This window comes from Nanorana parkeri, unplaced genomic scaffold (genome assembly GCF_000935625.1).
Source record: "Nanorana parkeri isolate BGI_ZX_2015 unplaced genomic scaffold, ASM93562v1 scaffold2726, whole genome shotgun sequence".
In the NCBI taxonomy this organism is placed as follows: domain Eukaryota; kingdom Metazoa; phylum Chordata; class Amphibia; order Anura; family Dicroglossidae; genus Nanorana; species Nanorana parkeri.
Window position 1 is genome coordinate 4,396 of NW_017308994.1, and position 21,441 is coordinate 25,836.

Consider the following 21,441-nt stretch of genomic DNA (forward strand, 5'->3'; position numbering starts at 1 on the left):
GAACTGTATACAGTATATATTGCTCCAGTGATTGCACTGACTGCTGTGTGTTGTATGGCTGTACTGTGCAGGAATGGTGGGGACCGGGACCCCCGTAGAAGCAATGGCCACCAGCCCAGCCACGTCCGTCATCCTGCAGGCCACGTCCTCCAACCTGAGCTGCGGCAGCGACGGGAACCACAAGCTGCTCCTTCCGGAAGGTGTCCAGCCTCATGGATCCAACGCAGGTACCCCCCCCTTCTCGTGTCTCCATTGACCGTGTGCCCCCTTCTCGTGTCTCCATTGATTGACCGTGTGCCCCCTTCTCGTGTCCCCATTGACTGTGTGCCCCCCTCTCGCAGCCCCGTACAGATTGCACTGACTGCTGTGTGTTGTATGGCTGTACTGTGCAGGAATGGTGGGGACCGGGACCCCCGTAGAAGCAATGGCCACCAGCCCAGCCACGTCCGTCATCCTGCAGGCCACGTCCTCCAACCTGAGCTGCGGCAGCGACGGGAACCACAAGCTGCTCCTTCCGGAAGGTGTCCAGCCTCATGGATCCAACGCAGGTACCCCCCCCTTCTCGTGTCTCCATTGACCGTGTGCCCCCTTCTCGTGTCTCCATTGATTGACCGTGTGCCCCCTTCTCGTGTCCCCATTGACCGTGTGCCCCCTTCTCGTGTCCCCATTGACCGTGTGCCCCCTTCTCGTGTCCCCATTGATTTACCGTGTGCCCCCTTCTCGTGTCCCCATTGACTTGTACCGGGCCACAGGAACCTGTGTACACTACAGACGAGGCTACCGGGGGCTTCCAGGTGAACTTGTCAGCAGCCTATAGAAGGTGGAAGACGTGGCTGCTCCATCATAGACACTTCCTCAAACCTGGGACATGTGATATACAAATGCCCACAGTGCACCCCAACAACCTGTATTATGGGGGAGGGGTCACTCCTGACTTGGCGTAGAGTCAATATTTGTATATTATATGTCAATTGGAGAGCACCGTGGAGGGATTTTGTCCTCCTTCGGTGGCCACATTGTCTTCTACATGTGAGCTGAGCTTGACTTATTAAGTGGAATCATACGAAGGCCAGAGGTCAGATAGAAGACTGAAGGGAAGGCCAGACGTCAGATAGAAGACTGAAGGGGAGGACGGAGGTCAGATAGGAGACTGAAGGGAAGGACGGAGGTCAGATAGAAGACTGAAGGGGAGGACGGAGGTCAGATAGAAGACTGGAGGGGAGGACGGAGGTCAGATAGAAGACTGGAGGGGAGGAAGGAGGTCAGATAGAAGACTGAAGGGGAGGACGGAGGTCAGATAGAATGGTAATTAGTCTCCATCACCTTTATGTATCCTTGTTGTTGCAGAAAGAAGATCATTCCTGTATTTGTACGTTATCCTGGCCTTGGTGGTCGGTGTGGCTCTCTTGTTTTGGTGTTGCTGGTCACCGGGCTGGTTTATTTGGAGGATCAGCATCTGCAGGTTCATCCCATGCTGCAACTCGTTCTGTGCGTCCTGCCACCTCTGCACCCGCAGCTGCACCCTGAAGGACAAAAGTCGACCTAGTAAAGTGACTCCTCAGAGCACGGCATCCACTGTGCCCGTGTGATCTTAGACCTTCCTGCCATGTGACACACCCACCATGGCTCTCCTGGTTCCTGTGCCATGTGACGGACCAACCATGCCTTGTCCCCGTGCCATGTGGTGGCCCAACCATGCCTTGTCCCCGTTCCCATGCCATGTGGTGGACCAACCATGCCTTGTCCCCGTTCCCATGCCATGTGGTGGACCAACCATGCCTTGTCCCGGTTCCTATGCCATGTGGTGGACCAACCATGCCTTGTCCCGGTTCCTATGCCATGTGATGGACCAACCATGCCTTGTCCCGGTTCCAATGCCATGTGGTGGACCAACCATGCCTTGTCCCCGTTCCTGTGGCTTGTGGTGGACCAACCATGCCTTGTCCCCGTTCCTGTGCCATGTGACTGACCAACCATGCCTTGTCCCCGTGCCATGTGGTGGACCAACCATGCCTTGTCCCCGTTCCTATGCCATGTGGTGGACCAACCATGCCTTGTCCCCGTTCCTATGCCATGTGGTGGACCAACCATGCCTTGTCCCCGTTCCTATGCCATGTGGTGGACCAACCATGCCTTGTCCCCGTTCCTATGCCATGTGGTGGACCAACCATGCCTTGTCCCCGTTCCTATGCCATGTGGTGGACCAACCATGCCTTGTCCCCGTTCCTGTGCCATGTGACGGACCAAACATGCCTTGTCCCGGTTCCTATGCCATCAGAAACACTTAGCCGTCCGCATGGAGCCGTGGGGACGATTGTGGAGTGAGTAGGCGTCTACCGCTATCCAATCACTTCGTGTGACCTGTCATTGTGTCCCGGAATACGGCTGATCGGTGACTTGGACATCCAGCCGACCTATTTATGAGCTTCGTGCGCAGATTGCATGTAAAACAAATGTCCTCTTCCCTGTAAATACAGCATGTGGTACAGTCATGGTGCCTGCGTGGCTTTGGTGTGGCAGTGACAGACGACGACACAACATTTGGTGTTCCAACTTCTGGTTTATTGGTTAGTTATGAAAGCCAAGGCACTGAGGTAAAGCGATGACAGAACTGGTAAGCCCGTTCCCCATTATCCTCCCCACACAGTTCTAGGAACAAACATGCACTTCTCTAGCTGAGGCCGGGCGTGCGTGCGCTTTACTCCTTACTGAGGCCTTTTTATAAAGATCGGAAACAGAGAATGAACCTCTCAAAACCCTGAAAGACCTCCGTTTAGACTATTTATAAATGCCCCTCCCCCTTCCCCCCTCCGTGTACTATATACCCAGCCACATAGGACATCATAGTGCCTCATAGTCTCCAGTCAGGTTGTCCTTTCCAAGCACCGGGGAAGGCCGCCGCCCTTAAGCCCACAAACTGCCCATTTCCGTGGCAGTCATACGGAGCTCGTCATCGCGCTCCCCACGTTTAGTAAAGTAAAAGAAGGCAGCGGGTGACATCAGCAATCGCAAAGCTTTATTGCCCCAGACAAGATCACGAGATGTCCACCCCGACCCTCCTCACCCTGACACATTTCATCTAAAGGGCCTTTGAGTGAAACGCTTCAGATGAGTGGGGTCTGGGTGGACTTCTTGTGATCTTGTCTGGGACAATAAAGCTTTGTCATTCATTATTGATGTGATTTGGAGTGCGGCCGGCTTTAGATGAGTGAGGTCTGGGGGGACTTCTTGTGATCTTGTCTGGGACAATAAAGCTTTGTCATTCATTATTGATGTGATTTGGAGTGCGGCCGGCTTCTTTGTCTCCTACAGATTGTCCTGTTATTTCTAGTGCAGGTTAGAAAGTGAAAGAACGTTCGGCTTGGTTCCTGTGAGGCCGCAGCAATGCCCCTTGTGGTGGGGTGGGGTGGGGTGAGAGAGGAAATGTAACTTTGGTAGACGGCGCACCCTGCCTGCCGTTCTGCAATTCATAGACCGGCCCGGCACATCTTAATGGTATGTCTCGAACCCTCATTGAGCCTTGTGCCCCATAACACTTAGCTTTGTCATTGGCTGAGAAGAGACTCTACAACCCGTTGCATGTACGATGAAGGCCGGCTATTCTCCACCAAGGTTCCATGGAACGCCGGGGTTCCTTCAGAATGTGCTATAGGGCCTGTGACTGACCTCCCATCTGGTGGTGCCTCCATACTAACAAGGCCAAAACCACTTGGTCAGAAAGATCATTGGTGTCATGCCGCTGGCTCTACCACCATTGTAAGGGGGAAGGGGGGGCATTCTTCAGACTGGCCAAAATAAAATAACAGATGTTTCTCAAGACCTAAAAATGATTTCAAGGGTTCCTCTCCATGGGTGGTGGGGAGGGTGGGGTGTGGTGGTTGTAATTCTGATCAAACTATTCAGCTGTGATCTTGTCAGGAAATGAAGTCATCCTCAGCCATGAAACCCATTGGTGATATTCCTAGCAGGCCCAGGGATGGACACGGGGAGTAAAGTGGTCAGGAGTCCTGATAGCTGCCCCGGCGTGCTTGTTCTGGCATCTACTAGGTAGGTCATAATGGTGTATCAGTGGGATGCAGGTGGCCCGGTGTAGCCTGTCCTGGTGGTGGTGGCCATAATGGTGTATCAGTGGGATGCAGGTGGCCCGGTGTAGCCTGTCCTGGTGGTGGTGGCCATAATGGTGTATCAGTGGGATGCAGGTGGCCCGGTGTAGCCTGTCCTGGTGGTGGTGGCCATAATGGTGTATCAGTGGGATGCAGGTGGCCCGGTGTAGCCTGTCCTGGTGGTGGTGGCCATAATGGTGTATCAGTGGGATGCAGGTGGCCCGGTGTAGCCTGTCCTGGTGGTGGTGGCCATAATGGTGTATCAGTGGGATGCAGGTGGCCCGGTGTAGCCTGTCCTGGTGGTGGTGGCCATAATGGTGTATCAGTGGGATGCAGGTGGCCCGGTGTAGCCTGTCCTGGTGGTGGTGGCCATAATGGTGTATCAGTGGGATGCAGGTGGCCCGGTGTAGCCTGTCCTGGTGGTGGTGGCCATAATGGTGTATCAGTGGGATGCAGGTGGCCCGGTGTAGCCTGTCCTGGTGGTGGTGGCCATAATGGTGTATCAGTGGGATGCAGGTGGCCCGGTGTAGCCTGTCCTGGTGGTGGTGGCCATAATGGTGTATCAGTGGGATGCAGGTGGCCCGGTGTAGCCTGTCCTGGTGGTGGTGGCCATAATGGTGTATCAGTGGGATGCAGGTGGCCCGGTGTAGCCTGTCCTGGTGGTGGTGGCCATAATGGTGTATCAGTGGGATGCAGGTGGCCCGGTGTAGCCTGTCCTGGTGGTGGTGGCCATAATGGTGTATCAGTGGGATGCAGGTGGCCCGGTGTAGCCTGTCCTGGTGGTGGTGGCCATAATGGTGTATCAGTGGGATGCAGGTGGCCCGGTGTAGCCTGTCCTGGTGGTGGTGGCCATAATGGTGTATCAGTGGGATGCAGGTGGCCCGGTGTAGCCTGTCCTGGTGGTGGTGGCCATAATGGTGTATCAGTGGGATGCAGGTGGCCCGGTGTAGCCTGTCCTGGTGGTGGTGGCCATAATGGTGTATCAGTGGGATGCAGGTGGCCCGGTGTAGCCTGTCCTGGTGGTGGTGGCCATAATGGTGTATCAGTGGGATGCAGGTGGCCCGGTGTGCCTGTCCTGGTGGTGTGTGCGCGTTCCCTCATCAGTCCGCCGTGTCAGGTTTAGGATGGAGTCTTGTGTTTCCGCTTGGTTGGCTTTCTATCTAATGAAGGTGGAGAATGTGATGTCTAAGCTGCAGATTGAAGGACAAGAGGACCGTGGCTTGTCCATTGTCTATGACCATAGCTGACCTGCAACCTCCCCCTATCATCCCCCGCCAGTGCTCGAACCCTCCTCTATATACAGTGCACATTCCCGTCCATACTGCTCTGGAGTACACAGTAGTCTATTGTCCTCGTCTTCAGCCTGTCCATTCAATATACAGCCAGCCCAGGATCGGTTCCTGCCAAATCCTGCGACCAAAAATCTCTTCCCACACAGGTGTACGGTGCCCTCTGCCCGGCGGGTGCATACGCTCTTAGGTCAAAGGTCAAACCCATCAGTTCTTTATGGTACGGATTGTATAGTGAAGTCTTGCGGATGGGGAATTGGTCCTGGATCTACATCCAGTTGGTGGTGCGGCCTCTGAATAGGGACCCCGTGTCTGGGGGGTGGGTTTAGGTTGGTCCCACAACAGGCGAGGGGACCGGTGTGAATATTTCGAGGCGCAGGGAATGAGAAGACCGCTGGAGAGGAATGATTTTATTGGAAAGCTTGTATCTGACCTGAACTAAGAGTCGATGCACCTTTCATAATACACTCGCGGGTGTTAGCTACATCACATAAATATTGTTCCAACAAAAGAAGCCGTCTGCCAGCAATATATACCCAATGAGATGGTGTGGCCCCCTTGTTCTAAAGAGGGTCATCAGAGGAGCCCCCCAAGGGGAACCCATTGTCCCCCTTTATTTCCATACAGTCTCTAACTATGAGACATCTGGGAATAGGAAGATGGTGTGGCCCCCTTGTTCTAATGAGGGGTCATCAGAGGAGCCCCCCAAGGGGAACCCATTGTCCCCCTTTATTTCCATACAGTCTCTAACTATGAGACATCTGGGAATAGGAAGATGGTGTAGCCCCCTTGTTCTAAAGAGGGGTCAGAGGAGCCCCCCAAGGGGAACCCATTGTTCCCCTTTATTTCCATACAGTCTCTATGAGACATCTGGGAATAGGAAGTAAAGCCCGGGCCCCTCCCAACCCGAAGGTTCTGTAACGCCCTCTCCAGACCAACGTTAGAAGCCGGGGGGACGCAAGGGCGAATGTACAGCCGGGGGCCAAGGGCGAATGTACAGCCGGGGGCCAAGGGCGAATGTACAGCCGGGGGCCACTTCTGTATATACAACCACGGCTCTGAGGAATATAGGATCCTGTCTCCCCGCACGGCTGCCATTGGCTGTACAGCTCATTGTGTTAGGTTTTGGTTAGGGGGGTTCTTCTTAAAAAACATACATCTGTAGCAATACATATTTCCTTCATCCAGCTGTAAAACACGGAAATCTGAGACATTTACAACAAAAAAACATCATAATAATAATAATTAAAGAGAAGAAATTCCGGCGTCGGTAATACAAATACGCGCAATCCAAATACTTTGTGTTTCTTTAGCACCACCGCTGGTTCTGTTTTTTGGTAGCAGCATAAGCACCATATACAACGATTCTCCCTTTCATCGTCTATAAACATCAGTCCATGGATTGCCCTGACGTGGCGCGCCCGCCCCCCCCGTGGGTGAGGGGGGTGGTGGCGCAGTCTTACGAGGGGCACTCTTTGGTGTTATGACCGGACTCGGCGCTGTGCTTCAAGTCGATGGGCTGGTGCAGCTGGTGAGATGGTCTCGCGTTCAGGATCACCAGATTCTTGATGCACCCGGAGATTCCGCTGGAGAACTTTCCAGCCGTCGTCAGCAGTACGTCGGGGGCCCCGCCTGCCGCAAGAAGGGAAGAGTCAGACATGGGACGGGTAAGAAGAAGTGCTTCTCATTTATGTGTATGGGTAAGGTCAGGGCAGAGGTCGTGTGTCAGTATTGGCTTCATCTGCCTATTGTGTGCCAACATGTATACCACCACCTACTGACCACCAGTGTGAGAGGGAGTGTTACTGGGGCCCCCTACTGACCACCAGTGTGAGAGGGAGTGTTACTGGGGTCCCCTTCTGACCACCAGTGTGAGAGGGAGTGTTACTGGGGTCCCCTACTGACCACCAGGGTGAGAGGGAGTGTTACTGGGGTCCCTTACTGACCACCAGGGTGAGAGGGAGTGTTACTGGGGTCCCCTACTGACCACCAGTGTGAGAGGGAACGTTACTGGGGTCCCTTACTGACCACCAGGGTGAGAGGGAGTGTTACTGGGGTCCCCTACTGATCACCAGGGTGAGAGGAAACATTACTGGGGCCCCTACTGATCACCAGTGTGAGAGGTATGTTAATGTGGCCCCCCACTGACCACCAGTGTGAGAGGGCACTTTACTGGGGCCCCCCCCCACTGACCACCAGTGTGAGAGGTATGTTAATGTGGCCCCCCCCCACTGACACCAATATAAGAAAACTATCACTGGGGTGGGGGGTTAACCCTAACCACACTGACCACACTACATGACTTATCCTGTCCCCTTATCATTACTGACCACACCCCCTTCTAAATGTGTCCCACCTGTTGACCTTTGGTTTCTTCCATATCTTAACAGTAGATGAGCTGTACCATGTCGTGGGTTCTACATGCAGAGAATATATTTATTGGCGTGGTGACCGGTCGCGGTGAACTCACCAATGTAAACGCTTCCCTTTGTGTCCACCATGATGTTTTTACCGGGTGAACTTCCAGAGACGACTTCCTCCCCATCCACCTGTATGGATCCGGACTTCCCTTCCCTGGGGGAAACAAAGGCAGATTACGTCTCACAGACTTGTACAGTAAATGCGCTCAGGGGGACGGCGCCCATGGTTCCCGGGGGCGGCCGCCATGTTTGGTTCTGGTTACAGTAATGATGAACGATTGGGCAATGTTGGAGAGGAGGAGCGGTCAGAGCTATGAGGGGTAATGGGTCTCTTTATTGGCCTCTCGGAGAAGAACTCGGTCATTGTCCATAGTATTAGGAACCAAGCCAGGTCCAGTTTTCCTCCACTAGGGTAATACAGTCATGAAAGTTGTTGTCCACTTACCGGATGGCGGTGATTTTGTGCCATTCACCATCATTGATGGGATCCTCGGTCATAATATTGGCTTCTCCGCTGCCCAGCTGGTAACTGATGAAATAAGGAGTGGTATTAATACGGAGGGGGGGGTAGATATATTACATCCTAAACCACCAAATGAAAGGATCAGAGGAGGAGGAGCCAAAACTTTTTACTGAACCAACAATACGGAGCTCCCAGAGTCCCATCCTGACCATCTCCTCCCGGAGGCGTCTGCACAGGACCAGCAGATGGGGATCTTTGTGCCGCTCAATAAGAAGCCCGTATCATTTGGGATCTGGTGCTTCTATGTGACGTTCTCCGAGGAGCTCTGGGATCAACGTTTAGGTTACATCTATTGGGTGGAAGGACTGGCTGCCATGGACAACCATCTTCCTGTCCTGCAGCTTGCGATACCTCAGCCTCCGTGCCATCATATCCACAATGGCCGCTCACAAGACCAGGTCTAGTCTAGTTCTCACCTGAAGATGAGGTGTCCGTCCTTGAGGCCCAGGCTGATGAAGTCCCTCTCCCGGCCTTGTTCTTTTACCTCCTGCAATGTAAACAATGGCTGAGATTCCTACAGACATGAGACGCCGATAATATCACGTGTACAGACATGAGACGCCGATAATATCACGCATACAGACATGAGACGCCGATAATATCACGTGTACAGACATGGAAGGCGTTACACAGGGAACGAGGCCGCGTGCTGTTCGGTCTGCAGTCGGGACCGATAATATCACGCGTACAGACATGAGACGCCGATAATATCACGCGTACAGACATGAGACGCCGATAATATCACGCGTACAGACATGAGACGCCGATAATATCACGCGTACAGACATGAGACGCCGATAATATCACGCGTACAGACATGAGACGCCGATAATATCACGCGTACAGACATGAGACGCCGATAATATCACGCGTACAGACATGAGACGCCGATAATATCACGCGTACAGACATGAGACGCCGATAATATCACGCGTACAGACATGAGACGCCGATAATATCACGCGTACAGACATGAGACGCCGATAATATCACGCGTACAGACATGAGACGCCGATAATATCACGTGTACAGACATGAGACGCCGATAATATCACGTGTACAGACATGAGACGCCGATAATATCACGCATACAGACATGAGACGCCGATAATATCACGTGTACAGACATGGAAGGCGTTACACAGGGAACGAGGCCGCGTGCTGTTCGGTCTGCAGTCGGGATTGCGATGACTTTGCTCAGACAGAAGCTCTCAGGTTTCTCTCATGTGATGTGCAGTAACTCATAGCAACCGGAGTTCAGTCTTCCGATTGGTTTGTATGTGTTGCTGCACTTCATTACACCAGTCATTATCCGGCTGGCAGAGTAGCCGGCTGGTGACATCATGCAGTTGGTTTGGTCGGTACTTCTGGCCCATGAAAGGTTGCAGTACCTGATCAGTACCATGCTGAGAGCAGAGGGCTTCCTGAGGTCTCGTTCACACCTAGGCGTATTGCATATGCGCGTCTGTCGCGTGACAAACGTGCGGTTTTTTTAGCGCGATTCGCGGTAAAATAGTTGCGCGACCGTCGCGCGTTTCCGAAGGCTACTTGGCTGTATCCCAATGGAAACGCGCAACAAAGCGGCCCAAAGTAGTACCTGGACCTTTCCAGGCGCGGGCCGTTTTGTAGGGCGTTAGGGACGGGCGGAAATACGCCGAGGTGGGAACCAGACCATTGACTACAATGCGATTTTATATTTTTGAGCGTTTTGTAGAGCGTTCGCCGAGCGTAGAAAGCGCTACAAAACGTTCAGGTGTGAACGAGGCCTGAGGGGAACATGATGAGAGATGGAGGCAGACGCTTCCATCATGGCGGCATGCCGTTACAGGGATGGCAGCCTGTATCAAGCCGTATGTGGCAGAATATGGAAGGGGCACGTCCATCTCTTCCTCCAATATGTTTTCCGGTATTAACCCGGAACAAACATATGGCAAGGGAACTCCGGGCCCGGCAAGGGAACTCCGGGCCCGGCAAGGGAGCTCCAGCTCCGGCAAGGGAGCTCCGGCTCCGGCAAGGGAGCTAAGGAAACTCCGGGTCTGCATCCGTCTTCCAGATCAATGTGTCTGGAAGTTCTGAAGCCGTACTATCCTTTCTTGTGAATGAAGGGGGGCACCACCCTGCATACTCAACCAACACAATGGCACTGCCCATCGCCCACAGGATGAGCTCAGACGCTATCAAATGATGGTCCATTGCCTTTTTCTGTGGGCTCTGTTACCCCAAAACTATGAACAACTTTACCCGGCACTAGTACATCATGTGGAAAATAAACCCAGGGATATGATTCGCTGCTGTAAGGCAATGCGGACATTTCCTATTGCAGACACCTTGATGAACGGTGCGGCAGAGCAGTGATATTCCCTCTATCGGCAGTACCCGTGTACCCCGAGGTCATGTGTGTGCCCCCCCCCCCCCCCTCATCCGCTCCAGTGCATTGCCAAGAAAGCAGAAGGGAAGAGGAGTGTTCCCTATACAAGAGAGGAGCTCATACGCCCAATACCACTCAGCTGAACGGAAACCAGTAGAGAACCCATCATGGAAGAGATCTGGGGAAAGTGTCGTCCATCTTCTGCAGTGCAGGCGCTACACGCCATCATCTGTACCCAACTATGGTGGGTCGTCCTGTGCCGAGCTCTCGGTCTTGCTCCTCACCTGTAGGCGCGGCTGTGGCCAGGTTTACCTTATGGCAACAAACGACAGATGTTCCTCGCTTACCGACTTACCTGTTTTGCGACCGCCGATCGACCTCTGACCTCCGACCTTGCGCGCCAACGTCAGTGCGCCGCGTCGCCGGCGGAAGTGGTGTCCTCCGATCTTCACTGCGGGTGCCGGTGAGTATTTGAATTGCCCGATGTACAGTACACTGTTCGGTACTTGTACATCGGCAACGCTATACCGTACTGTATAGAGTTCCTCACTTAACGACCAATCCGTTTAACGACCTGGTCGTAGGATCGGAACCGAGTCGTTAAGTGAGGAATACCTGTACAACTGAAGACTCGGGGTATGAAGCGGCAGAAGGCGATCCCTTCATTACGGCTTTAAGGGGCCGATTGTTCCTTCGCTGATCGTGTTCCCTCACCAAATACACTCACCATTCCCTGCCAGAAAACGAGGCCGTTTGTAGACGTCGTTCGGACCTCCAACTCGATGGTCTCGGGTGCGTCTGGCCGGCTGGAAGAATAGGGAGTTTTTAGTTTCACGCTAATATGAAATGATCTCCACATGTCAGAGGAATAACAATGTAACAATATTTTCTGTTTCACGGCCATTGGAATAGAATGAAAGAGGATCGGTAATGGTGGCCGCCTGGATATTGCCTTTAAAGGAGAACTACGAGGCGGGTGATTGTCACTCATCCTCATAATCTGAGCCGAACCGGTGACAATGAGACTGTCGCAGGTCGGCTCAGTAGATCGGGAACACATACCGGCGCTCGCTCACTTCTCCATCATCTCCCTGCAGAGAGCCGTGACTGTCACTCACAGTCCCCTGTCTGATCCTCCAGCGCTGACTGGTGGAATGGACGGGGGAGGGGGCGGGCACAGCTGGCTCTGCCTCTGGATAGGCGGAGCCAGCTGTCAATCACGCAGCTGGGTGGATCCAGACAGTAATGTGGGGATGCGTCTCAGTATACGGCGAGCTGTAGCCTGCTATATACTGAGCCTAGGGTGACGGGAGGACGCTAGTTTGTGTCCTCCCCTGAGGAGAACTATGGGGGAAAGCCCCGACCTCGTAGTTCTCCTTTAATACCCGCAGTAAGCCACAGCAGGCCCCCTATCGTTCTGCTCTACCACATGTAACATGGCCATAGAGGTATACGTGACTGGAGGGGTCGTACTTCACCACCCTGGCCCTGGGGAAAGTGTGGTACTTGGATGGGAGGACCCCTTAACCTCTCTGCAGCCTATGAAATGAAGCTTTGCATGTCCCGAAGATGGACGGTTTGGAACTCTTACTATGATCTGGTTGCTGCAATAGATGAATCCTTAAATCTGTTTGTGAAATCAGCATGCCTTGTAGAAGAGGAGAGACAGGGCCCCTTACCTGCGTGGGAACATCTGCCTGGGTAGAGCTATGTAGGAGTCATCCTCGAAGTATGACCCATACACTCCTGGGGCGTCTATAAGAAAACAAAACGTGCGTCATTGGTGGAAATGGTGACTCCGGACCTTGATGACCCAATCACTGGGGACTCCATGCGGTGAGGGCCCGAATGTTAGGGACCGTCACCCCCAAGGTAGGAAGAAGAAATACAATGTGCTCAGCAATGTAAGCAGAGGGAGAATATGATGGGGGTTGTTGTATGCAGGTTTAGGTCAGGCCATTGGGCGATATTACGTTGTGCATACATCGGAACACTCTACGGGGGAGGCAACGTTTCCGGATCATAGGAAACGTTTGTGGAAACATTACAATCGCCGTCCCTTTATCACTATCCACCTTCGCACATAGACCCCTGCTGCATGTTACAGAATGATGGCAGATAGCACCCTAGCCCAAGACATAAAGAAGATAAAAATAAATTGGGGATACAATACCGTTCCCCCCACTCCCTTCGTGAACTCCGTCTTCCAGGTTGGCAGAAGCTGCTCCTGTACAAGTGCAAATAAGCTTGTTAACAACACAGACTTGGCAAAGCTGCTGATCTACAGAGCACGCCGCAGACACCGTGAGATGACCGGGACTGGGCTACCGCCACCCGCTTCCTGCGTATCACAGCCACCTATGGGTGTAAAATCTCCCCCATCAGAAGACGATTCTCTACATGTACCATGAGCTCCCATGTGCTGGATTATGTACTGCAACCAGGGCAGTCATCAGGGGGGCACGGCCAATACTCATGTAAGGGGCCCGGGCAGCCTGGGGGGCCCGCCCGAGTCCCTTACATGACTATCGGCCGACGGTGAAGGGCGAAGAGGCGGATAGCCCCAGCATTGCCGCTCCAGCGGCATTGAGACAAGCTAGGGGCCCCATCAGCGACGCTGCTCGTCTGATGTCGGACTGCCCGGAAGTGACGTGACGTCACTTCTGGCCGGTCCGGTGGCAGACGGGGCCATGTGTGCAGGTAAGAGGAGCTAGGAAGGAAAGGAGGGAGGGATGCAGCCCTGACCAGCCCACCTGAGACCCGTTCAGAGCCCACAACTGCAACATAGGAGAGATCTTGGTGAACAAGTGGCACTCTACTGACGTCTGCTGCGGGTACTAGAAGTACGATATGAACTTCAATACGGGACAGCAAGGAGGCAACATTAAGGTCTGACATGGCAAACTACAAAGCCCAAATGTAGGGTAACAAACGGGAGGAAATACAGTGACAGAGGAAGCAAAAGCAAAATCTACCCCCACCCCCTTCCCAGGTCTTCCTAATGCTGAAAATATTTGGTGACACCAGACTTTGGGTGGCCCTACAAGCCACACCTATCGTACCCAGAGGTGTCATACCCAGAGCAAACCTCCATCTGCCACATAAGGAGAACTTTGCCTGTTTTGGTGACTTTTGATCTGGTGATCCATGGTATGACCTCACTTGTATGGAGGCAAAGGAGATTCCAGAGACAGACGTGTGAGAAATGGGGACTTCACGCTCCTCATCAAGGAAGGCCTACACAGCCAGATTACAGCATGAGGTCCTCCTTTCCGTGTCTGTGATGTCTGAGCATGTATGGGTCCCCCTCACCTGCACAGTGAAATGTGTTCCCGGTTCTCACCTGTCTCGCAGTATGTTCCAGAGAAGCCCTCTGGGCAGTGGCATCGGTTGTCCTTGCAGATGCCCCCGTTTATGCACGGATTCTGTATCTGGCATTGATCTTCATGAGAGTCACAGCGATCACCTGAAAGATGGAAAACATCACAATTGGTGGCCACACGTTGGTCAGCTTCAGGCTTAGGACATGACATGGGCTCAGGCGGCGTCTCTGGTTTCATGGCAAGGTGTAGACGGCCTGAAAATGTTGCAGCTCCTGTCACATGGATGGTGATGAAGGAACATAGTTGACTTTGGCCAATGAGCAGTTCACAATCATGTCTGGATACTGTAACCACCAAGGCTCTTCGTGGGTTTTTTTTAGGGTTCCCAATGCCTGCAAAGGGTTTCTTTGGGGGCCCCTGGGCTCATATAAGCCAACATTGGTTACCATTACCAATTGTTACTATGCCAGGTATGAAAATAAAAGGGAAAAGCTGATTGGTTGTGAGGAGGAAAAGGTTTAAACCAAATCGGACGCATCATGTGACATCAGTTTGATTCAATAATGGTAAACGGAAGAAAATGTATGGATTTTGTATTCTCACCTTTGAAACCTTCGCGGCACAGACACTGGTACTCGTATTCCCCGGTGGGCATACATCTGCCCCCGTGCAGGCAGGGCATGCGGTCGCATGGAGAGCTGTCATAGCATTGACTGATAACATGGCTTTCAATGAAACTGTATGAGATGTCCACCTTCTTGTTGTTGATGGAAACCTAAAAGAAACACAACAAAGAGGAGTTGTGTCACCGATCTAACCCGAACCCAAAAGAAACACAACGGACTCAACAACCTCCGACAAAACATGGACCATCATGGCAAGAGATACCAGTATGTCCTACAATACAAGCTTTGCCACCTCTTACAATGTGCCGGGTTATCAGAACTGAAATCTGTGACTTTCTGGCTACAAACTTCTCTTCAGATATCCCTGAACCTGCAGCATCCAATCATCTCCTCACCTTGTATCTGGAATCATGTCATTCTACCATGTGATGGCGGGAGAAACCACTCCGCTGGGAACAGGGAACTCACCTCTCCAATGCAGCCCCGGTATGGCTGAGTGACATTGACCGCAGGTGGGAGCTCCACCGTGCCGTCCACACCTCCGAGGTACATCTGTGTCTTCAGGTTGAGGCCTTGGCTTTTCCCTGGAGAAGACCTCTTCACTGGTGGACTGCCGTTAACCTGGAGCGTTCCATCCTTATTGATTCTTTCTGCAGATGCTTTGTGCCATTGTCCCAGAGCGATGGGGTCCGCACTTCTTAGGATTGCCAAACCTAAAAGACACAGATCCAGAGTGACGTCACTGTTCCCCATCATATAACGGTGTCCCCCAATGATTTCATGATGCTGAAGGTCACATACTGATGAGCTGGCCACATTTTCCTTTCCCCTCAGTCAGATCTACGTTACAGAACATTAGGAAAGGGAGGGAAGGAGCACAACTGACTGGCACAGACTTTGTGGGGGTGGATGGACCAGGGAATGGCAGGGGGACCAGGGAATGGCAGGGGGACCAGGGAATGGCAGGGGGACCAGGGAATGGCAGGGGGACCAGGGAATGGCAGGGGGACCAGGGAATGGCAGGGGGACCAGGGAATGGCAGGGGGATCGGGTGAAGGTGGGTAGGAATGAGAGATGGGCACTCACGTGTGATGAGATGGATGGCGCACAGGTGATGGGCTCCTGGTGATGTCGTGACCTTTAGGTCTCGTTCACACCTAGGCGTATTGCATATGCGCGTCTGTCGCGCGTTTTTTTTCCGCGATTCGCGCGTTTCCGAAGGCTACTTGGCTGTATCCCAATAGAAACGCGCAACAAAACGGCCCACAGCAGTACCTGCACCTTTTCAGGCGTGGGCCGTTTTGTAGCGCGTTAGGGACGGGAATACGCCGAGGTGGGAACCAGACCATTGAATACAATGGGATTTATATTTTTGAGGGTTTTTAGAGCGTTCGTCGAGCGTAGAACGCGCTACAACACGTTCAGGTGTGAACGAGGGCTTAGATCCTCTGAGTTTGTTGCGTCTCGAGACCGAGGATTTCGGGAAGTTGGTGCCGTGTGGCGAGGTGCCAGCACTTCTGGTCGGATGTCCGGAGTGTCAGCGTGTGATCCGGCACCTCACCACACAGCACCACCATCCCGAAATCTTCGGGTCTCGAGACGCAACAAACTCAGAGGATCTAAAGGTCACGACATCACCGGGAGCCCATCACCTGTGCGCCATCCATCTCATCACACGTGAGGTCCCGTCTCTCATTCCCACCCACCTTCACCCAATCCCCCTGCCATTCCCTGGGCCCCCTGCCATTCCCTGGTCCCCTTGCCATTCCCTGGTCCCCCTGCCATTCCCTGGGCCCCCTGCCATTCCCTGGTCCCCTTGCCATTCCCTGGTCCCCCTGCCATTCCCTGGGCCCCCTGCCATTCCCTGGTCCCCTTGCCATTCCCTGGTCCCCCTGCCATTCCCTGGGCCCCCTGCCATTCCCTGGTCCCCTTGCCATTCCCTGGTCCCCCTGCCATTCCCTGGGCCCCCTGCCATTCCCTGGTCCCCTTGCCATTCCCTGGTCCCCCTGCCATTCCCTGGGCCCCCTGCCATTCCCTGGTCCCCTTGCCATTCCCTGGTCCCCCTGCCATTCCCTGGGCCCCCTGCCATTCCCTGGTCCCTCCACCCCCACAAAGTCTGTGCCAGTCAGTTGCGCTCCTTCCCTCCCTTTCTTTCCGTTCATTAGTACACATAGTTAGACACACCGGTCTGAGCCCTCGTTCACACCTGAACGTCTTGTGGCGCGTTCTACGCTCGTCGAACGCTCTACAAAACGCTCAAAAATATAAATCCCGTTGTATTCAATGGGTCTGGTTCCCACCTCGGCGTATTTCCGCCCGTCCCTAACGCGCTACAAAACGGCCCGTGCCTGGAAAGGTCCAGGTACTACTGTGGGCCGTTTTGTTGCGCGTTTCCATTGGGATACAGCCAAGTAGATTTCGGAAACGCGCAACTTTTTTACCGCGAATCGCTGTAAAAAAACGCGCATATGCAATACGCCTAGGTGTGAACGAGACCTAAGAACACTAGGAGCTACCCCCCCAGGAGTGCGCTAACCAATCAGTCTTTATTTTGCAGAATATTAAACTTTTCGATACATTTCTATTCACAGATGTATCGTTCTTGTTCAGTTGTGAAGTTCCCATTGTAGGATGATTTAGGTCACATGTTGCAGTTTTATCCCTCTTACATGTTGATTTATTCCTGTGCGCGGTTTACATACTGTAAACTACATTTGATGAGGCGCATGGGGTAACGCTCCGGGACGGGACCATGCTGCTATGAGATTTGGGTCTGTGGTGAATATCTGTGTAGACATCTGTCCTTGCAGCGGCGGGAATGCGTCTGTTCCCAGTCAGCTTGGATGAAGTCATCATTATGTCGTGACTTTTCCTAACCCACGGGACCCCCTCCCTGGTATCTGGTTCCTTGTAACTTCCCGGAGAACAGATTATTATCCTTATTTTGTTTCCCTTCATTGGACAAAGCACAACCATGTGACATAGGCCTGGAGAGCATCCAGTCCAAGTGTTTTACCTGATCCCAGCTCGTAGCGGAACTCCAGATGACCCCGAGCCATGGCCAGAGACACAAAGTCTTCCACCGGAGCTCCTTTTCCTGCACTGAAGAAGACGAGCCCATCTGGGGAGAGCGGCTTAAATTCCAGATCCACCCGCAGATCGTTATGGATGTTGGTGAGAGGGGGATACGAGATGTACGACGTTTCTCCGTTGAATGACGGCGTGTTCACCATGACTCCTGTGAGGAAGAACGGGACATCTTTCTGAATGTAGATATGGGAACGAGCTGGCTCCATAACATATGGGGGGCGATTTACTAACCTAAGCACACGCACGCACCAGGTGCGTGTGATTGTCACACAGCAAAACGTATTTATCAACCAAAAAGTCTCTAAAAGCATATTTCCACTAATGCCATATATGGGAAAATCATGCACATGATGCATATATAACGCTGCTTCACAGTTTAGACACAAATGGTTAGCTCATGCATTTACATTCCTGCATTCATCAACGCAAGCAACACAACGTAGAGCTAATTTACACAACATCACCTTGCAATTCCTGCACAACACACCTGCTGGGTGTGTACACACTACAAAGGTATCTAGATTCCACCCATAGATCATGCTGGGAGGGAACACACTACAGAGGTGTATACATGTTCGTGGCGTGTTTATAAGGTTAGTAAATCAACCCCATGGAGTTTCTACGCTTTCTAGGTACAATGCAACGATGGCGCAGGTATTACATACCCTCCATGCACTTGTCTCCGGATTTGCCCAGCTGGCAGCGGCAGGTGTATCCCAAGCCATCAGCTCGGTTGATGCAGGTCGCTTCGGGTCCGCAGGCATCTGCAGGAGGAAAGTGGAAAGTGCTGAGGAGGGATGGCGCGGCATTGGCAGTACGAGACAGAGATGTCCATGTTACAGGAAGTACCTGGGTGGCAGTGCAGTGCCTGGGAGTGCTCACAGTTACTGCCAGCAAAGCCGGGGGGACATTGGCACACATAGCTGCTGCTTTCCGAATCCCGACAGGTTCCGCGATTCTAATAAAAAGGAGAGACATGTTGCCAGGTGAGCAGTCTGAAACGATGCTACAAAACGCATGCTAAGCCATGAGCATGGTGAGGTCATGAATCTTGTGCCAGCATATGGATGTGTTACAGTTACACCAGAGTCATCTGAGGGACATTTCTATAATAAAATCAGCAAAAAAGACTAGGGGGAGGGGCTACATGACTGGGGGGAGGAATAGTCCCGGGAGAAAGGGTTAAAAATAAAATGGGAATAGCTGCTCTTACCTGATTGGACGTGGGAGTCAGGTGTCCGGGAGGATCCGCATGGGAAGGGACTGCGAGGGCTGAGGGACGTCCTCTTTCTGGAAATCCATGAAGGAAGCAGGTTGTCCCTCCCTGAATTTGGTGGTTATGGGGGTTGGGGGGTTTCATTTGTCACGGCAGCTTGGCGGGTTAGGGGGTCTTTGGGGGGGCCTACAAAATCGGAGTTAATTGAAAAAATGAGAGTTAATTGCAAAAATGGGGGGCCCTCAGCTGGTATGGGTGCTTCCCCCTGCTGGTGTCCGCATTTGTAAAGGGCGGGGCCTGGCCCCTTGGGAACCCAGAAGTAGTAAGTGTCCTCGAGCTGGTTGTGGTGCGGCCGGGGACATGGGTGGAGGGTTAGGAGAGGCCTTTTTTGGGCTGGCGGGCACCCAAAGACCCCTTCTCATGTCAACCATTGTTTAAAGTATTATTTGTGTATATTTGGTTTATTACTTTGGTTATTGTTAAAGTTGTTTTTTTATAAAAGGGGCGGCTGTGGCCGTTACAATCCACGTCGCTCAGTCCGAGTGTTTATTGGGTTTTTAATGGAGGGACAGAACATTGACGAATCCATCAGTCAAGGTCAAAGGGTTCTGTAACTGAATGAATATCGCAAGTGATAGTAACCGTCCAGTTACCGAGGAAGAGTGAGGAAGAAAATGAACCCTGGAGGCCAAGAGCTGCTTGACAAGAGAATACTCAACCAGGAGACCCGATGGACCAAGCCCGCACCACCAACATATACATACAACAAAGTGCCACTTGACATAACCACGTGATTAAAGCACGGGGGGGTAAGCATTGGTTTTCCCGATGGTCTGTCTCAGCATGTCGGCTTTTGCCGAGTCGGTAGTAAGTATAGGCGTCCCATCTACTAACAGTTACAGTTTACTTGGGCAGGTCTGGCTCTTTGCCTCTGCTCGTACCTTGCACGGTCGATCTCTACAAGTTGGGCAGTTGGAAATGCCATTGGACCTCAGATCCAAATCCTTGAAAATGATCTCTTCTCCCTGCAGAATGAGCTGCCGGACACATCCTGGGGGAAGAAAGAAGGCCGGAGGTGAGGTGAGGGGGGGGGGGTCCCCCATCCGAAGAGTGGCAGATGTGACCGTTATGGTAAATGCTCATGGTTGGATTTCTAATTACCAATAAAGCCTTTGCCCAAGCCAGTCTTCGCAACCACCTCATAGTTGGGATAACCTCCTAGATAGAGCTCCTCGTTCAGGTCCAAACCCTGGAATTTACCCTGGAAGTACAGCAAACCCAATCAGAACATTCTATTTCCAGAGAAACCAACAAGACACTACTGAGGAAATGATGGCCAGTAAACTGATAGAGTCCTACATAGTATGCGTGACATAACAGGTCACTTTCCTGTCATAGAGAACCGTCAGCCGGTTACCTGAGATGTCCCGTTAACGGGAGTCTGGTTGTCCACCACAAGTGATCCTTGGTTCAGGTTCCTGTACAGGGTTATGGTATGGAATTCGCCCAGATTGATGGGCATAGGATAACGGATTGTCGCCATTCCGGAACCGGCATCAAATCTGCAATAAGATATTATGAATCACATGACAGTGAAGGAACTCTGCGATCTGAGGGACAGATAACGGCGTATTAAGGGGTTATGAAATGTTTTCAGAAGATAAGAAGGCCACCTGAAACTGTCGTCTGCTGCTCGGTAAGTGAAACACCCGACAACAGGCCGCTTGGACGCGATCACAGAATTCATTGATTTGATTATAGGGAATCAAGGCGTGAATAAGCAGAATTGAAGATGCCTCCGAGATGAAGGCCTCACCTGAACTCTGGCCGTCCTCCCACCAGACCGAAAGACATGAAGTCCGCTCCGCTGCTCTTCTTCTGCCCGCTGTAGATCAGCATTCCTACAAGAGAGCGTCACACCATGTAGAGACGTCCATTGTGACACAGTATATGCTTCATACAGAATACGGATATCCTCAGAGTGTGTTATACAAGAAAGCACAATGTGCCCACACATGACCGGCCAGGATTACAAGACCGGTGGCTATACAATGGCGGAGGCCGGCCGGCGCACCTCCCGTGCATGCCAATACCAGAGCAGGCAATGGGGACAAAGTTACACCGGATGAAACGGGGGGAGTTGGTAGAATTGGGGGGAGGTTATTATGGATGATATTGTGCAATGGAGGAGCAGACAGTGCAAGGAAATGACTGAAGGAAAAGGCATCCGGGGGGGAAGGAGGCAGGTGTTACACTGGATGGGGCAAAGGTTACCTTATATCACACCACACACACTGGGGGAGCAGGCAGGGTACGTGGGGGGCAGAGTTTATACTGGGTTGCAGGGCACCACACACACTTGAAGAACAGGCAGTGTAGGGAGGTAGAGGTTGCACCCTATCACACTGGAGGGGCAGGCGGGTGCATGCTGGAGGAGCAGGCAGTGGGGGGGGGTAGAAGTTGCACTGTACAGAATTGCACAC

At 52.6% G+C, this 21,441-nt stretch overlaps 1 protein-coding gene across 1 annotated transcript in view; it reads right to left on the minus strand.

The window, feature by feature from the left end:
* Positions 1–6,817: 6,817 nt before the first annotated feature.
* HSPG2 (heparan sulfate proteoglycan 2) overlaps positions 6,818–21,441 on the minus strand; it is a 95,713-nt gene continuing 81,089 nt past the window's right edge. Inside the window, exons 80-97 of the mRNA XM_018574083.1 lie at positions 20,775–20,859; positions 20,376–20,520; positions 20,120–20,219; positions 19,900–20,009; positions 18,592–18,700; positions 18,408–18,506; positions 17,669–17,890; positions 15,121–15,365; positions 14,630–14,801; positions 14,020–14,169; positions 12,877–12,906; positions 12,383–12,458; positions 11,427–11,509; positions 11,071–11,081; positions 8,752–8,849; positions 8,258–8,341; positions 7,863–7,966; positions 6,818–7,024 (exon numbers count right to left, since the gene is read on the minus strand). Of these exons, the coding sequence (XP_018429585.1) occupies positions 6,852–7,024; positions 7,863–7,966; positions 8,258–8,341; positions 8,752–8,849; positions 11,071–11,081; positions 11,427–11,509; positions 12,383–12,458; positions 12,877–12,906; positions 14,020–14,169; positions 14,630–14,801; positions 15,121–15,365; positions 17,669–17,890; positions 18,408–18,506; positions 18,592–18,700; positions 19,900–20,009; positions 20,120–20,219; positions 20,376–20,520; positions 20,775–20,859 (2,096 nt within the window). The 3' untranslated portion in view covers positions 6,818–6,851. The remainder of the gene's footprint in view (positions 7,025–7,862; positions 7,967–8,257; positions 8,342–8,751; positions 8,850–11,070; positions 11,082–11,426; positions 11,510–12,382; positions 12,459–12,876; positions 12,907–14,019; positions 14,170–14,629; positions 14,802–15,120; positions 15,366–17,668; positions 17,891–18,407; positions 18,507–18,591; positions 18,701–19,899; positions 20,010–20,119; positions 20,220–20,375; positions 20,521–20,774; positions 20,860–21,441) is intronic.